Below are 18,148 nucleotides of genomic sequence, written 5' to 3'. Positions count from 1 at the left end.
AAGCCCTTTCACCCCCCCCCCTGGGGAAGAGTTGAGAAAGAAAAACAAAGGAAATCAGCTGTTGCCCCCAGCTAATTAAACAACATGCACAAACCTCTTAGGACACAAAAATCCAGTCCTGTTCTTAAAAAAGGTAAATTTTATTAAAAACAAAAAGAAAGAAAATACATCTGGAACTTCGGCTTTTGCTAGATTTAAAAAACCCACTAACAAAAATTAAATATCAGGAATAACCTTCTTGAGGTCCAGCTTAAAGGTTACAGGCAAAACAGAAGCATTTGGGGTTAGCACAGAGGAGTCCGCAAGCCAATAAGAAATAAACAGAAATAAACCTAATCACGTCTTTCTAGACATCCCCTAATTTACTTACATATCTGGGGTTTCAGATAAGCAATCTCTAGGTATGATCTGATGGTTTTTCATACCTGGCTTTCAGCTTCTTACAGCATAACTGCTCCCTGTTCCCCTCTTTCCCAGAGAACCACAACACACAGACAAAGGGAAGTTTTTTCCCAATTTTAAAAAGTTCTAGCCTTCCCATTGGCTCTTTTGGTCAGGTGCCCACTCCTTTCATTTTACCTGTGGGCTTGTTAACCCTTTACAGGTAAAGCAAGTAGAGAACAACCACCAAGAGGGATTCCACAGCCAACTGGCTGGCTGGGTGTCCACAAAAGGGAGCTACCCCTCCCCCCCTCATTTATCACAGCAGCTATAATCAGGAAATAATTCATGCAGTATTTGTTCTCAATTATATAGTTAAACTGACAGATGAGAGCCACCTGGCCCATTGGGTAGTGATTGGACATGCCATTATGAAATGAAAACATGCAAATCATCAAACTGGTACAGAAATGAAGCCTCAGATTGCAGAGATCCTGAAACAATAGTTCTTCGAATCACGGTCCCTATGTGGATTCCAAACGCAGGTGCTCATGCGTGCCATGCACCGGAGCTGGAACTGTTCATAGCAGTGTCCGTTAACCTGCACGTGTGTTGTGCATCCACCATGTGACATGTCCAAGGCTTTAAGAGGCTGTGCGGGTTGATGCCGCTCCAGTTCTCTCTTACTGCTGCCTGGCCAGAGTCGGAACCCCTGTTCCTCGCTGCTCTTAGCTCGCTAAGAGAACTGCTCTTCGTTTTTGCTGTATATTGTTTCTAGTGAGATAGTTTGTTACTTTTTAGTAGTTAGTTTGTTTTCCTTGGGTTTCTCCCCTTCAGGGTTTTTTTTCTCCCCGACCCGGGACTCTGCCAGCTTCAAGAACTGTGCCTTGTGCCCTCACTCCTTTTCAGTGAGCGACGAGCACACTCGTTGCCTTTACTCTCTTGGTGAAGCCCACGTTTTCTCTTGCTGCTCCATCTGCCGCTTGTTTCCATCCCAGACTCGAGTAGCTCGTGAACTTTGCCTTCGCAAATGTCTAATGGAGGAGGTGATGCGCCCACATGTGCAGCCAGACCCAGCTCCGACCAACCCACTGGAACAGCACCCGTCACAGAGGTGAGCACTTCACTGGGCCCCTCCCGTGTGGCACTGGCAGCACTGCCACACCCATCGCAGCCCCACTTCGTGCACAAAAAGCACGGGCATAAGGGCAACTCCCCAATGGGGACCATCTCTAAATGCAGCGTTACCTCCCCAAGCTGTGTTAGGTCGGGTGAGAAGTTGTGCGCAACTGTGGATGCTCCTGCTCCTAAGAAGGCTCGTACGGAGCACCACTCCAAATACCGTTGTACACCACCTGCCCCATCTTCTGCTCCAGCACCTGGGCCTCCTCCTTTGGCCTTGGCACCATCGATACTGCCAGCACCTTCCAGCCAGTCACACCCAGTCCCGCGCATTCCGGGGCAATTATCACCCCTGACGCCATTGGCTGAGCTCTTGCTGCCTTTTGCTGGCTCTCCCCCGCACTCTGGACCTCTGCCTGTTCCAAGACTACACTCTCCAGTGGACGAGCCCCTCATGCTCCATCCTTCTACTTGTTGACCACCCTCTTGGACCTCAGCTTGCACCGATAGTCTAGCAAGGGAGGGGCCATTCTTCTGAATCTGAGTGGCCTCCGACCTGGACACAGGCTTCTCTCCTGCCTGGTCCTACAGCCCAGACTCTCTGCACCTGTCCTACCCACCGACATACAGTCCCTCTGCTGACCCGTGGTTCTGCTCCAAAAGGGCATCATAGAATCCGTGCCATAGCGCTACCATGGCTGTGGTTTTTATTCCCCCTATTTCCTCGTCCCGAAAACAGGGTGTGGTCTTTGTCCCATTCTGGATCTCTGCTCCATGAACAAGTTTATTCACAAGTTTTGCTTCAGAATGGTCACCCTCCCCCTGATTATCCCTTCCCTCTTCTGTGGAGCTTGGTTTGCGGCTCTCGATATGAAAGATGCATACTTCCGCATAGACATCCACCCTGCTCATCGCAAATTTCTTCCCTTCCAGGTGGGGAGTTCCCATTACCAATTCCCCGTTCTCCCCTTTGGAATTACAACTGCCCCCCGCATCTTCACTAAGGTCTTCACGGTGGTGGCGGCCTATATGTGCCACCTCTGCCATTCCCTCTTCCTCTACCTGGACAACTGGCTCCGTGTGGCACCATCTTTCCCCCTTCTCCTTGCTACTATCCGGACCCTCAGAGCCCTCCTCGGCAGCTTGGGCATCTGCATCAATGAGGAAAAGTCGATCCTTGCCCCTACCCACACGCTCACCTTCATAGGGGCACACCTGGACTCTGTCACAGCCTTTCTTCTCACAGACTGCTTCGTGCTCTTATCGTGATGCTCCGCTGCCGTCCATCAGTGCCTCTCCCTTATGGGCCATATGGTGGCCTGTACCGTGGTCATGCCATCTGCCTGTCTCCATATGTGTTGTCTTCAGCTCTGGCTCCCTTATGTCTACGACCCACAGTCGGACCCCCTGAACTACCCGGTTGTCATCCCTCCCACTGTTTTGGCTTCCCTTGCCTGGTGGTGCAACCCATCTGTGGTTCTAGCAGGCATTACGTTCATGTCCCCCATGCTCAGCACCACTTTCACCACAGATGCCTCACTCATGGGCTGGGGCGCCCACCTCGACAGCCACCGGGCCCAAGGACTTTGTTCAGCAAAGGGTCGTGCAAATGCACATCAACGTTCTGGAACTATGGATGGTCTGCCTGGCCTGTCAGGCCTTCCTGCCCTTCTGTTTCCGCCATATTCAACTGCTGTCCGACAACATGACGGTGGTTGTATATATCAACAAACAGGGCGGAGTCAGGTCTCCTTCCCTCTGTGCGGAGGCCATCCTTCTTTGGAATTGGTGCCTCCGGCACAGAGTCACCCTTCACGCTGTGCACCTCCTGGGCACCAGCAACTTATTGGCAGACAGGATCAGCTAGTCCTTCCACGCCAATCACGAGTGGGAACTCCACGACCCCACTCTCCGGTCCATCTTTCATTGGCGGGGCACACCGTGCTGGGACCTCTTCACAACATTGGAGAACCACAAGCTTTCCCCTCTTCTGCTCTGGGGAGCTCTGGGCCCAGGCTCAGAGGGTAATGCCCTTCTCCTCCCCTGGACCTCAGATCTCCACTACGCCTTCCCGCCCATTTCTCTCCTTCCCCAGGTCCTGCGTCTCCGTTCCCAGCTTCAGACCCTCAGGGGGTGCCGGGGCTTGGGGCTTTAGCTATGAGGGGAGTGTGAGGTTGCACTCCATATTCTTTATGGAAATATGCTTATAATATAGATATGACATAGCTGAGATATATTTTATGCAAGATGGGTCTTGTAAGGTATCATTAGAAAAGTTATGATTTACTGAATGTGATTATCCAATTTGTATGCATGTATCATTTCTGTATCTAAAGTTAGGAATATGGACTATGTAACAATTACAACTGGGTGTGTATTGGGAAGACACCCACCAGAGGACAGGCCATCAGATTTGATGGGCCATCAGGAAGGAACAACAAGACCATGAAGATACCAATCTCTCTCCCTCCTGGGAGGCGTCCAGAGATGTAACTGTGACACTACTAGGTCAGGTGGTCTTGTCACTTGATACTAAACATTACCTGGGACTTCTTGTAACTTTCCACTGGAAGGGAAGGGGAGTCAAGTTTGGGAAACAAATGATTCCCACCTTATGTAAATCTTATTTAAGGGTGGGGAGGAAGGCAAACAGGATTCCTCCTCTCCATGGCTGGTCTGCCCAAGCCACCTAAAGGGAAGGCAGGGGGCAGTCCAGACTGAGACAGGAGTCCAGTCTGAAAAGAAATATAACTGGAACTCTCAACCACAGAAACTTTGCAACTTGCCTAAAATAACATTTAGGGTAAGAAATTATATTTTGTAACCTCAAAAACAACGAGGAGTACTTGTGGCACCTTAGAGGCTAACAAATTTATTTGGGCATAAACTTTCGTGGGCTAAAACCCACTTCATCAGATGCATGGAGTGGAAAATACAGTAGGCAGGTATAAATACACAGTACATGAAAAGATGGGAGTTGCCTTACCAAGTGGGGGGTCAGTTCTAACGAGCCAATTCAATTAAGGTGGAAGTGGGCTATTCTCAACAGTAGAATACCACGGGAGGAAAAATCAGTTTTGTAGTGGTAATGAGGCCAATGTAATCAGGGTGGCCCATTTCAAACAGTTGACAAGAAGGTGTGAGTAATAGTAGGGGGGAATTAGTTTTTGTAGTGACCCATCCATTCCCAGTCTTTATTCAGACCTAATTTGATGGTGTCCAGTTTGCAAATTAATTCCAGTTCTGCAGTTTCTCATTGAAGTCTGTTTCTGAAGTTTTTTTGTTGAAGAATTACCACTTTTAAGTCTGTTGTTGAGTTTCCAGGGAGATTGAAGTGTTCTCCAACTGGTTTTTGAATGTTATAGTTCTTGACGTCTGATTTGTGTCCATTTATTCTTTTGCGTAGGGACTGTCTGGTTTGGACTGCGTACTTCGTTTTATTTGCTCAGTAATCTGCTCTGTTCTGTTCTCTCTTATATTCACTTAAAAGTCACTTTTTGTAGTTAATAAACTTATTTCTTGTTTATAATATAACCCAGTTTGTACAATTTATAACTGGGAGGCAAGAATTGTGCACATCTCTCTTCACATTGAGGAAGAGGGCAGATTTTTATGAGCTTGCACTGTGCAGATTTTTCTATACTGCACAAGACCGTATTATTTTGGGTTTATCTCCCAAAAAGGGGTGTGCACGTGAGTGCTGGGGGAGCCCCTCACACAGAGCTGACTTAAATCTGTGCCTGCAGCGGGGTGTGTGTGTGTGTGTGTGTGTGCTGCAAGAGGCCAGAGAGCCTAATCCAGCAAAGCAGGGAGAGGGAACCCAGGCTGATTGAGCAGGGGAGGCTCAGTGAAATCCCAGTACATCAGGTGGCACACAGAAGGGGGGTCCAACCCGTCACAGGGAGCACTGGTTTCAGCCCAGGCGCTGCCCCCGTAACTAAAGCCCCGAGCCCTGGCACACCACTCCCCCCGGGCTGAAACCAAGAGCGGAGCCACGGGGCTTAAGCCCCGATCCCTGGCACCTCCCGTGGGGCTTAAGAAAGGAACGGAGCCATGGGGCTGAAGCCCCAGCACCCCCCTGTGGGGCTGAATCCCTGAGCCCCGGTGCTCCCCCCCGCGAGGCTGAAGCTGGGAATGGAGCTGCAGGGCTGATGCCCCAAACCCCATCGCTTCTCCCAGGTCTAAAGCCTTGAGCCCTTGTGCTCCCAAGGCGGAGAAGCCCTGAGCCCCCCCGCTGGGAATCCTGGTGCCCCCCGCAATGGCTACAGCCCCAACTCCCCTGGGGCTGAAGTCTGTATCGTCTTGTTCAGAGTTACGGACAGTGATGAGCTGCCAAAATCTTAACTACCGGGTCTTCGGTGGCACTTCGGCGGCGGGTCCTTCATTCGCTCCGGGTCTTCGGCGGCACTTCGGCGGCACGTCCTTCAGTGCCGCCGAAGACCCGGAGCGAGTGAAGGACCCGCTGCCGAAGTGCCGCCACAGACTCGGAGCGCCGCCCGGTGAGTACAAGCCCCACGTGTTTTTTTACATATTTTTTTTTAGCCATCCCTGCCGGGGCCCCGTCAAAATTGTTTGAATCGGGCCCCGCACTTCCTAAAGCCGGCTCTGCACATCGGAGTTGCAAAATTATATCGGGGGCCGGGTAGGGAAAGCTGTGCCTTCCAAAACAGCCTGTCCCCCCCCTCCGACCCCCACCCACGTCCTGCCCCGACTTCCCCCCTCAGAACCCACAACCCATCAACCCCCCCCCGCTCCTTGTCCCCTGACCACCCCCTCCTGAGACCCCCCCACCCCAACTGCCCCCCAGGACCTCACCCCCTACCCAACTCGCCCCGCTCCCTGTCCCTTGACTGCCCCGACCCCATCCACCACCACCCTGACAGACCCCCGGGACTCCCACGCCTACCCAATCCCCCCTGTTCCCCAGCCCCTGACCGCCTCCCCAGAGCCTCTGCCCCCTCCAATCGCTCCCTGCCCCTTATCCAACCCCTCCTCCCAGCCCCGGCCCCGGCCCGGCCTGGCCCCCTTACCATGCTGCTCAGGGCAGCATGTATAGATGGCGCGCGGCCCGCTGGAGCTCGCAGCCCCACCCCCTTACCATGCCACTCAAAGCAGCAGGAGCTGCAGAGCTGCCCAGGAGCGGTGCAGAGTGCTGGCGCCGGCGGCGCGGTACACTGAGGCTCTGCGAGAGGTGGGAAGGCGGGGGAGCCACCGGGGGAGCCTCCCCAGCCAGGAGCTCAGGCAGGCCGGACAAGATGGTCCCGCGGGCCGGTGTTACGACAGGAAAAAAAACCTCCCTCTCCCAATTACCCACCCTTTTAACAACCAGTTCTAAACCGGCTTCTAAATTTAACAACCGGTTTGCGCGAACCGGTGCGAACCGACTCCAGCTCACCACTGGTTACGGACCATTTCAGAGTTATGGACAACCTCCATTCCCGAGGTGTCCATATCTCTGACCTTCTACTGTAGTAGCTAATGCATGCTAGCTGCTCCAGGCTTTTTCCCCATGTAGACAAGTCCATAGAAGTCAATGGAGTTACCTAAGTGAGACTGGTATCGTTTCCAATCCAATGCCCGTTCTTAGGCTTGACCTTCAAAACCAAAACGCTGCCTAGCTCCTCAACAAGAACAACCTTAACCTCATTTTTATGAGGCCAGATCCTGCTCACCTCAATCACATGAGGCTTGCTTCTGATACCCTTATTTACATTGAACAGTCTTTTACTTTGCAAAGGGTCCCATTTAGGTCAGTGTCAATAGTCCCAATACTACCCACTGGAATAAAGGTGGCAGAATCTGAACCATGATGACCTCCATTGGCTTCAGTGGGTTCACACACTTGAGCAGGGCAAGCAGAATTTGGCCCTTTATTATTTTGGTCCATTTATTCTGTCCTTTATCCTGCACTGACTTTGACAATGATTTTTTCTTAGTGCCCCTTTCCTCTCAAATGCCCTGAACTATAGGAATATTTTTTTTTCTTTATCCTCCTGTTGATCTGAACTCTCTGCATCCTCCTCTGCCCACCTTACACATGGAGGGATATGTAAATTGCAACACTCCTAAGCTTACTAAGGCATTCACCTTCCAATTGGGTTTACAACGCCCTGGTTATATCAGCATGTCCAAAATGATAATACGATGTACATTTTTCTGTCATTTGCTAATACAGCTTCCTGAGGATATAAATAGTCAGGAATGCCAAGTACCCAGCTGACAGGTGCAGTGAATTCACACTGACTACCCTTAGCATTTCTTTTTATTAGAAGGTTAGACTGCAGATTAAGTGCAAAACTATTCAGGATTGGTGCAGGTGAATGTGCAGAACAGCATCACAGCTAATGTAATGTTGGTTTATCTTTCCATGTACGGAGAGAGTAAATCCCCCTGAAATTTGCAGCTTGAATATTTGAAATTTGTTTTTAAAAAACAATTTTCTGATGCTGAATGTAACAGTGTCTTTTGTTGTAACGTGAGAATCCCGTCTGGGCTGGCAGTCCATGTGGCATGAGAGCCATGAAAATGCACAAACTATTAGCTGCTGCAGCTCTGGTAATAAAATATTTCTAAACCTGTTCATGTGTCTGTGTGCCTGGGTTTATCTTACACTAGACAGTACCTGGAAAAAACAGCACTGTTAAGAAGAAATGTGTCATTCAGGTGATAACAAGTAGTAAATTCCATGTACTGGGTAATATAGTGTTAGGAAGGATTGTTGCTGCATTAGAAATGTGTCTAAGTTAAAACCCTGGGGCCATTTATTTGTTTAACAGAAATAGTAGCAAGGAGACAGTTTTTACTGATAGTTCTAAGTACCCATGAAAGAGCACCACAATGGTAAATGAGTAGGTAGTGTGGCCTAGTGGATAAAGCACTGCACTAACCTCAATTTGAGATGTGGGTTTTTGTCTTAGCTCTGCCATTGGCCTGCTGAGTAATCTTGGGCAAGTCACTTCCCTTCTCTGTTCCTCAGTTTCCCCATCTGTAAAGTTAGTATAATGATACTGATCTCCTCTTTAAAGTCCTTTGAGATCTCCTGATGAAAAGTACTATAGAAATGCTAGGTAATGGCAGAATTATTAATAAGATGCAGGCTTGTCTATCAATTTAGACTATTGTTTCTTAGAGCAATGTTGGTTTTCATTCCTCATATCACAGACTTCTTCAGGTTAAGAACAGAAGATGGTTGGGAGGTAGGGCCAGTTGCCAGTTGTGCCATTGGTTTTAGTTGGACCAAGATTTTACCTCAGTACACAAAGTCTTTACCTCTGGAGGCTAAGCTAAAATCTGTTTGGTTTATAGTAGAATGATTTTGCTGGTTTGATTCTGGTCCCAGCTGTGTTTATCCAGGTCTCCAAACCACCACTCAGCTGGGCGGGATTGTCCAGCTCTGTTCTGAAAAAGCCAAGGCCTCAGAGTCCCACAGTTTGATTTGCTGTGATTGGCATGTGTTGGCAGAGCAATCTGGGAGAAGACTGAGCATCTCTCATTCGCAGCAGGGTTGGCTCTCACTGTTCTCTTCATTGGCTTGTCCAATTCATCCCACTTTTGAACTAATAAAAGCTCAAATCGTCCCCCCCCCCAACCTAACACGAGAATTATTGTGCTCACCTTGTTTGGTGTTTCATTGGAGACTGGCTGATCTTTACAGGATGATAAAATATACACATGGCTACATTATCAGGAACATGCATCTGTGTATACAAAGAAAGCGAGAGCTGCCAACCTTGCTAAAGACCTGATCCAACCCAATTGGAATGACTGGGATACCCTTAAAAAGTGACAAAGAGTCCTGTGGCACCTTATAGACTAACAGATATATTGGAGCATAAGCTTTCGTGGGTGAATACCCACTTTGTCAGACGCATGCCCTTGGGATACCCTTGTAACTGGGCTTACCATCTCAGCACAACTACTTCTTTATGCTGGTTTTGCTATTCAGCTGCTGTAATGAACAGAACAGGCTCTGGTAATTTCTGGCAAACTCTGAGGTCTCACTTGTGAGCCCTATAATCCAGTGCCTGGAATTATTCCCTTTCACAGTGTATCGAAATAGGAGTATCAGATATTTTTATCACAATTGCTTAGCCGTTGAGTCTTCCTGAATGTTTGGGTGCAGTGAAATAAAGTGTATTGTTTGGAATGTTTGACTCATTTGCAAACTGACAAATAAGTCATACCACTGGAATTGAAAGCCATTAGAACATTCTGTCATATTATATTACATAATGTAATGTCAACATTTTAAATGCATAATGTCAGACCATTTTGTTTTTAAACTGTTAATCAGAGGCTTCCATAATGGTGTGATTGTAGATGGGAACATGGGTTAGAGAAAATGGGACTCAGATGAAACCTGAACTCTTTCTCTCTAACAAACTGATAACCTTCTTTAGCACTGCTGCTCTTTAGTATTCCAATTTCTCTTCTCCTTCTTTCCTTCAAAGACAATCACCTGATCTCCCCAACACTAACCTGGACTTTCAGCCATTATCTGTTTCTCTTCAAAATGCAATTATCTTCTAATAATAATAGTCTCAAACCCTCAACAAGGAACCTTAACGTTGCTGGCATCTCTGGATGTCTGAGTCTCAGCAGACCTGTCACGGTGTATGCACACCCCATCCCCCTTTGGGGCAGGGCAGGGCGGTGAGATAACCGCAGTTACTCTCCCTGGTGGCCCTTGGGGAGACCACGTACTGCCTAGAGGCCGGGGTTACAGCCTAATGGCGAGAGTCAATATGGTGGCTCTCAGACACAGGGCAGCATGGCCTAATGGCCAGAGTGAATATGGCAGACCTTGGACACAGGGCAGTGCGGCCTAATGGCCAGAGTCAATATGGTGGCCTTTGGACACAGGGTAGCACAGCCTAATGGCTAGAGTCAATATGGTGGCCCTAGGACACAGGGCAGAGTCAATATGGTGGGGAAAGGTGGGGGCCACCCCCAGGGGGGTGACGGCCTGGGTAGGGGGGCCCAGGCCTACCCAACTCCACCAGGCCCTGACCCAGGGCCCTAACAGTGATGGTGCGGTCCATCACTGGGTCAGCGGGGAATCCCACCGAAACACGCTGACCTCATTCGGCTGGGAGATACCACTTGCTCACCCTCCCTGGGTCTCTTCCTATCGTAGTTCCAGAGCTCCTCAGCGTGGATGGTCTACCGGGGCTCCTTGGGCTCCAGGCCTCCAATCTGGCTCTCCGGGTCTCTGGCTCTTGCAGGCAAGGGCTGTGGCAGCTCTTCAGCTGGAGCTTTGGCCGAAGGGCCTTCTCCTCCAGCAGTCAGCCCAGAATGAGCTGGGCTGCTCCCTTTTATACTGAGGCAGCAGTTGGAGCATGCCCAGCACAGGACTTCCGCCACCCATAGTGTGGGGTTAATCCTTCCCGCTCCAGTGCAGGGTATGCACGCCCCATCACAAGACCCATCTGTCAGGTCTAGGATCTCAGATACACAGTGTATCCTGGGAGCGCCTCTGACCTAGGGAAGCCCCAAAACACATGAGGTTACAGCAGCCACTCAGTCTCGGCACAGACTGCCAGCTCTGATGAAAGATACCCTACAGAGGAACTGTTAGAAAAGGAAGGGAGGGCCCCGATGGAGCTGGGGAAGGTTAAAGAAACACAGGATGTTGGGAAGAACAAGAGTTATCATGTCCAGTTTGGGGGAATCAGAGTGGGAGATCCCAGCTGAGGCAGGGGACGTGGAAGAAAAGGGATTGGATGGTTAGGGGTTTTTTGTCAAGGAGAAGGATGGGAGTGAAATTAACTTGTCTCACCATATTAACTGTATCAAAACGGCAATTAGGATTAGGTGAAGAACATGCTTGCAGTTGCTTGCTTTCAATATATGTACTTTCACTGCGTTACCATTGCAGAAAAATTGGTACCGTTTTTGAACGTGTCTCTATAAAGGCGATTGATAATAAATCATAGTAGTAGGGAATAGTGCTATTTTGCTAACACCTGAAATACTGGGAGCAATTCTTGTCTCCAGTTTGGGAAGAATACACTGTAGAAAAATTGTTAAACCATGATACAAAGAGTGAAGGCCACGGCACCCGAAATGCCTTAATGTTCCCTTCTTGTAACTGTGGATTCTGTTGTCCATGAAGCCAGATGGATTCCTTCTGTTGCTCGCTCTCTTGTGGGAATGATGCCTGAGTTTACCAGACTGATGTGTGTGTTATTTCCCTGTAGGATTACATCCACCAGGTAACCTGCATCACGGAAAGAGAAAAGTTTATTGTGCCTATCCGAGCTATAGGGGCTCGGGCAATACTGGACTTCCCTGACCAACTGAACTTCTCCACCTGCCCCGTCAAGTACAGCACTCAGAAAACTCTGCTGGTTCGCAACATTGGCAATAGAGAGGCCCGCTACAGAACCAGCCTTCAGAGGTAAAGGGGGCTTTGGTTGGTCTTCATGTGCTTCACCTTACTTGCCGAAGGGTGTGTTAATGTAGCATAGCAAAGAGGAACAGAACAATCAGATAACTTGCACATTGCAGCATGTCCTGCAGACTGGGGGGATGTTTAGAGCACACCAGCTTTTTACTGTTACTTGCTGTGTGATGGAAAAAATGTCTGTCTGAGCCTCCAACCCTTGTCCATGGTAGGTTGCAGAGTTTTAGGGCATGCTGTTGTGTGTGCTCCATGGAAATACCATGCACAAAGCCTGTCAGATTTAAAGGAAAAAATCTTGTTGCAGCCCTGTAGTTAAAGATACAGGTAGGAGAATGGTAGCTAAGTCCTTCTCCCACTATGGAAGGTATGGGTAGGAGCTGTTGTCAGTTGTTGGCTGTGTGTGTGTTCTCTCTGTGTGCTGCACCGGCTCTGGCCTGGTAGCCAGTACAGCAGACTCCAGTCGAACTGCCCATGAAGACCACAGACTCGGTTCAGTAGCAAAAGCACTTGGCCAGGTTGATTGTCAACGAAGCACAGTCCTAGTGCCCTGGCTCAATGGTTCTAGGTACACTAACACGTGTATGCTCATTACAATGGACCCCGGCAGCAGCCAACCCCTGGCCATGCGCTCCAACCCCCAGCCCTGGCTGCTGACGCTGGGCACTGCTCCTGGATGTGGACCCTGGGTTCTGGTGGGTGCTGGCCAGAGACACCGATCCCCAGCCCCAGGCACCAGCCCCGGTGCAGATGCCCAGCTCTGGGCATGCAGCAGCAGACACCAACCTCAGGCTCTGGCAGGTGCTGGCCCTGGACGCCGACCTCCAGTCCCGGTTGCGCAGCAGCAGGCTTCGGCGGGTGCTGGCCCAGGACACTTACTCCTAACCCCTGCTGTGCAGCAGCGAGTATGGACCCCAAGTGCCGACCCTGGGTGCCGACCCCTGGCCCTGGTCACACAGCAGATGCGCGGACACCCAGCAGTCGATCAAGTGCCGCGCACTTTAGGTGCCCCTCCCCCCACTGCCGTGCTGCTCCTGCCCTCTGCCTTGGAGCCCCTGGCCAGCGGCTCCCGGGAGCCTCCTGCTTGCTGTGCAGAGTCGGGGGGAGGGGAGACGCTGATGTCAGGGAGTCCCCCTCCCCCCACCCATGTACCCCATCTCTGCAGAGCGGGGCGGGGAACACGACAGGGCTCAGGAGTGGGACATGGGACAGAGTTTGCTGACGGCTGCTGCTGTGTCTCAGGCCTCAGACTGGTGAATGCCGATCTACCTAAAGGGGCAGCGTGTCTCTCCCTCACACACACACGGTGTCACTCTCTCTCTCTCTCTCTCTCTCTCTCACACACACACACACACACACACACACACACAGAGTGTGTCTCAGTCTCACAAACACACACTCTGTCTTTCACACTTGCCTCCCAACACATACTTGTATTATTGTTGGTTGTTGTTACTTCTTGATACTTCCTGCAATGCACATATATTCCCTGTAATCTTATTCTTTCAAAGTGTGTTATTTTAGTTTTTTGACTGGGCTATGCATTTCATAATTTTTATTTCCCTCTTATGCTTAAATTTAATTCTTTGAATAGTGAGTTCTAAAATGCCTAACCTGTCCAGGCTGGAGTAATTATCCCTATGGTAACTTTAAAAAAATATATATTATATCTCGTTTTTTTGTTTCTATTGGTGGCACACAGCCGCACGTTACCTCGATATGGTGCACATAACAAAATTCATTCCGCACATATATGGAAAAAATTAGAGAGAACATTGGCAGGAAGCCTGTGTAAGTCTACTGTCTGCCAAACTAGGACGCTAGACTGTGTTGGTGCTAGCCCCTACCTGAGCCCCTAGACTGTTAGGGCGCTCACCCCTGCCAGAACCTAGACTGTGTGTTTGCTGGCTGCCTTAGCCTACAGCTGAGACTAAAGCCTGCTCCCTGCTCTGCCCCGTCCCAAAGGGCCAGAGCCTGAACTCGTAATTGCTTTCTGTCCCAGTCAAGAGGCTGCACGCTAAATACTGCTCACTGCTTCATCTCGCCTGGGGGAGCGAGAGCACCAGATTGTTCCTGCTGGTTTACCTCTGCTAGGTCGCTACAGAACAACAGACTGCGTACGGCTTGGCCACAGCGGCCAGGCCCGAGCCTGAGGATTATTGCCTAATACAGCAAGGCGGAGTGGCCTCCATCCCCACTTGAGAGTGATGGACCACTACACTTCCCTTCCTCATCCAGCCATCTACATAGACAACTTTAACAGCCATCACGAAGACTGGGGATACTGCTCAAATGACACAACCGGGGAACAGATCACAGAATAGGTCTCCCTCGAAGACCTCCACCTGCTCTATGGTCCGAAGCAATCCAGATCTTTTCGGTCTGCGAGGCGTACAATGGATCACAGCCCTGACCTGTGTTTTGTGACCTGTAACAGCACAGGTATTCCACTGGCCACAACAAGAACCATTTTGAGTCACTTCCTGCATAACCAACATCGCTCAATTATCCTCCAACGTAAGTTGAAGACAGGGATCACCCTTGTTGATCTGTGTTAGAGGGTTTTCCCTTCACCCTCTCCCCTGGTTCTTGTCACGCAGACGGAAAGCAGACCAGAAGTCCGAAGTGCAAGCAATGCAAAGTTTATTGGGGTTAATTTCCAGCAGGCATATGTATACCATAACTCGACGCCGCAGAGCCCTGTTTCCCAGTGTTCCCACTTCCCCCTCCTCAGCAGGCATAATTATACCTGAAATGCATGCCCACAGTCCCACCTCTTACAACTTACGGTCATATTCCGTTTTGGGGGTCATCCGGCTAGGGTCTTCCTTCCCACCCCTTTTGTACCCCATGGGAGGGGTAAGGAGTGAGGTTGTACTTCAGTCAGGGGCAAGCATTTCTCTGGTCTTTTAGTGTTTTACTTCCCCCCCCAACCCCTTTTGCCCCTCCCAACTGGTTGCTTGACCTTGCCTTGAGATAAGGAGTTGAGGCAGTCTTCAAGTGTGCGCTCATATATTACATTCCCAGCATGCCCAGTAACACTTTAACTGCTCATATCTATTTCCATTATACTAACAAACCCATCTGGTTTAGGCAAAAGCAACATTTACAGTATCTCTTTGGTTTTAGTAAAATCCCCTTGTTCACACATATTAGTAAAAATGTATATATATCCAAAACCAAACAGGCAAGGAGAACTCAAAATACTATCTCAGGCAAAACTTACAGGCCTAGATCCTACATTGGCACTAATACTCCTAACAATTTGTCCTCGGCATACGACACTGTCTGGAGACAGGGCCTCCTCCTCAAGATCTCCTGCGTCATTCACTGCCGGCGAATGATCTGTCTCTTGGCAGCGATGACCGGGGACCACCGCTTTAAGGTACACTGTAATGGCCAGATCAGTAGACCAAGAACTCTTAACTCGGGCATCCCTCAGGGCTTCATCCTGGCCCTGATACTTTTTAATCTATACACTGTGGATATGCCAGCGATGGAGTTGAGGAAATTCGAGTATGCAGAGACATGCCCTAACTGTTCAGCATACAAGCCTCCATACCAGCAGCTGCACCCTAATCCGAGATGCAACCAAAAAATATAACTCAAGGGGCAGGACTCAGTTCAGAAAGTTTGAAAACCGCTCAGGGTGCACGGAGAGGGGGTAGCTAGGGGCTGTGTGCAGGCAGGGGGTATCTAGGGGCTGTGTGTGGGCAGGGGGTAACTCAGGGTGTAGGGAGGAGGTAGTTAGGGGCTGTGTGCGGGCAGGAGGTAGCTAGGGGCTGTGTGGGCAGGGGGGTAGCTCAGGGTGCTGGGAGGAGGTATCTAGGGGCTGTGTGTGGGCAGGGGGGTAGCTCAGGGTGCTGGGAGGAGGTAGGGGCTGTGTGCGGGCAGGGGGTATCTAGGGGCTGTGTGTGGGCAGGGGGGTAGCTCAGGGTGCTGGGAGGAGGTAGTTAGGGGCTGTGTGCGGGCAGGGGGTATCTAGGGGCTGTGTGCGGGCAGGGGGGTAGCTCAGGGTGCTGGGAGGAGGTAGTTAGGGGCTGTGTGCGGGCAGGGGGTATCTAGGGGCTGTGTGTGGGCAGGGGGGTAGCTCAGGGTGCTGGGAGGAGGTAGTTAGGGGCTGTGTGCGGGCAGGAGGTAGCTAGGGGCTGTGTGTGGGCAGGGGGGTATCTAGGGGCTGTGCTCTCCTACTGGTTTTTGAATGTTGCAATTCTTGATGTCTGATTTGTATCCATTTATTCTTTTGCGTAGAGACTGTCCGGTTTGGCCAATGTACATGGCAAAGGGGCATTGCTGGAACATGATGGTGTATATTGCATTAGTAGATGTGCAGGTGAACAAGCCCCTGATGGTGTGGCTGATGTTGTTAGGTCCTATGATGGTGTCCCTTGAACTCTTGATTCCTGCCATCCAGAATTACAACTTGCATCACCTGTTGTGGCTCCAGTGCAGACTTGGGCTGTCCTGAGCGGAGGCCTGGGGGCTTGAGAGCGCGAGTTGTTACAACATCCACGCTGCTATTTCTAAGTGCACTAGCTCAAGCCCTCCTAGTGGGAGTCTGTCTATCTGGCTATGAGGCTCACTCTCAACTGCAGTGCAGACATAACTGCAAGCTCCAGTCCTTCTCCCATTGAAGTCAGTGGCAAAGCTCTCACTGACTAATGGCCCTTAATTGGAGCTACTTATCCTTAATGAGCAAAAACTCCAGCAATTTCATCAGCTGTCCATGGGTTCCTATCAATAACACTCAGCGTGTGCCATGCTCCAACTGTTCACCTTGTTTTTATATATGAATTGCATTTCAAAACCGCAGTGAGACACTCCAGATTGTGCTTTTCAGGGTGATAACTTAACTACCAGCAAAATATTAAAAACAAATAGACCTTGGTCCTTTCAATGGATGCCATAAGCCCCTCCCCCCACAAACCAGGCAGTCCTTGCCCAGAAATGTATTTCATCTGACTTATCCAGAAAATGATTCCAAGACATTAAGATGCTGAGACTTCCCTTTGATCAACCAGGAGTCCCTTATTATGTTCTGTCTCAAATCAGCATGTTTTTATGTCAATATTAATGCACAGCAGATTCTTTTAATGACTTCTAACACATTGGAAAGAGCTTAAGCAGTCCAAGTACTTCTAGTAAGCATGGCCAATGTTCTTTACAAACTCACTTAGCAAGTTTCAGAGTGGTAGCCATGTCTGTATCAGCAAAAACAATGAGGCGTCCTTGCGGCACCTTAGAGACTAGCAAATTTATTTGGGCATAAGCTTTCGTGGGCTAAAACCCACTTCATCAGATGCATGGAGTGAAAAATACAGTAAGCAGTGTATATATTACAGCACATGAAAAGATGGGAGTTGCCTTATCAAGTGGGGGGGGGTGTCAGTGCTAACGAGACCAATTCAATTAAGGTAGAAGTGGCCTATTCTCAACAGTTGACAAGAAGGGGTGAATATCAACAAAGAGGAAAATTACTTTTTTAGTGCTAATGAGGCCAATGCAATCAAGGTGGACATTGCCCCATTGACAAGAAGGTGTGAGTATCAGCAGAGGGAAAATAACTTTTTGTAGTTACCCATCCACTCCCAGTCTTTATTCAGGCCTAATTTGATCATGTCCAGTTTGCAAATTAATTCCAGTTCTGCAGTTTCTCATTGAAGTCTGTTTTTGAAGTTTTTTTGTTGAAGAATTGCCACTTTTAAGTCTGTTATTGAGTGTCCAGGGAGATTGACGTGCTCTCCTACTGGTTTTTGAATGTTGCAATTCTTGATGTCTGATTTGTATCCATTTATTCTTTTGCGTAGAGACTGTCCGGTTTGGCCAATGTACATGGCAAAGGGGCATTGCTGGAACATGATGGTGTATATTGCATTGGTAGATGTGCAGGTGAACAAGCCCCTGATGGTGTGGCTGATGTTGTTAGGTCCTATGATGGTGTCCCTTGAACTCTTGATTCCTGCCATCCAGAATTACAACTTGCATCACCTGTGCTTAAATAGAGACTCTCCCATTAAATTCACTTACAATGAAATCCTCCTGTTAATGACACTTCAGTTACCTAGAGACTCAATTGCTGAGGTTGTAATTGAAGTATTCTCTTCTCTTGTTTGACTTATTTACATGCGGAGATACCACTCTAGCTACAGTTTTCATCTGCATTGATTCAAGTCCTTTACTTCTTAGAATTAACTGTCACTGAAATACCAATAGGTTATGATCCTTCTTAAATATAAACAGGAT

General features: G+C 49.3%; 1 protein-coding gene across 1 annotated transcript in view; it reads left to right on the top strand.

Moving 5' to 3' along the window:
- HYDIN (HYDIN axonemal central pair apparatus protein) overlaps window positions 1-18,148 on the top strand; it is a 383,856-nt gene that overhangs the window by 16,563 nt on the left and 349,145 nt on the right. Inside the window, 1 exon segment of the mRNA XM_065416810.1 lies at window positions 11,703-11,902. Coding sequence (XP_065272882.1) covers window positions 11,703-11,902 — 200 coding nt within the window.

Source organism: Emys orbicularis, chromosome 14, assembly GCF_028017835.1.
Source record: "Emys orbicularis isolate rEmyOrb1 chromosome 14, rEmyOrb1.hap1, whole genome shotgun sequence".
NCBI lineage: Eukaryota > Metazoa > Chordata > Testudines > Emydidae > Emys > Emys orbicularis.
Note: the sequence above shows the minus strand (reverse complement) of the source record. Positions and strands in the feature narration are given on the sequence as shown.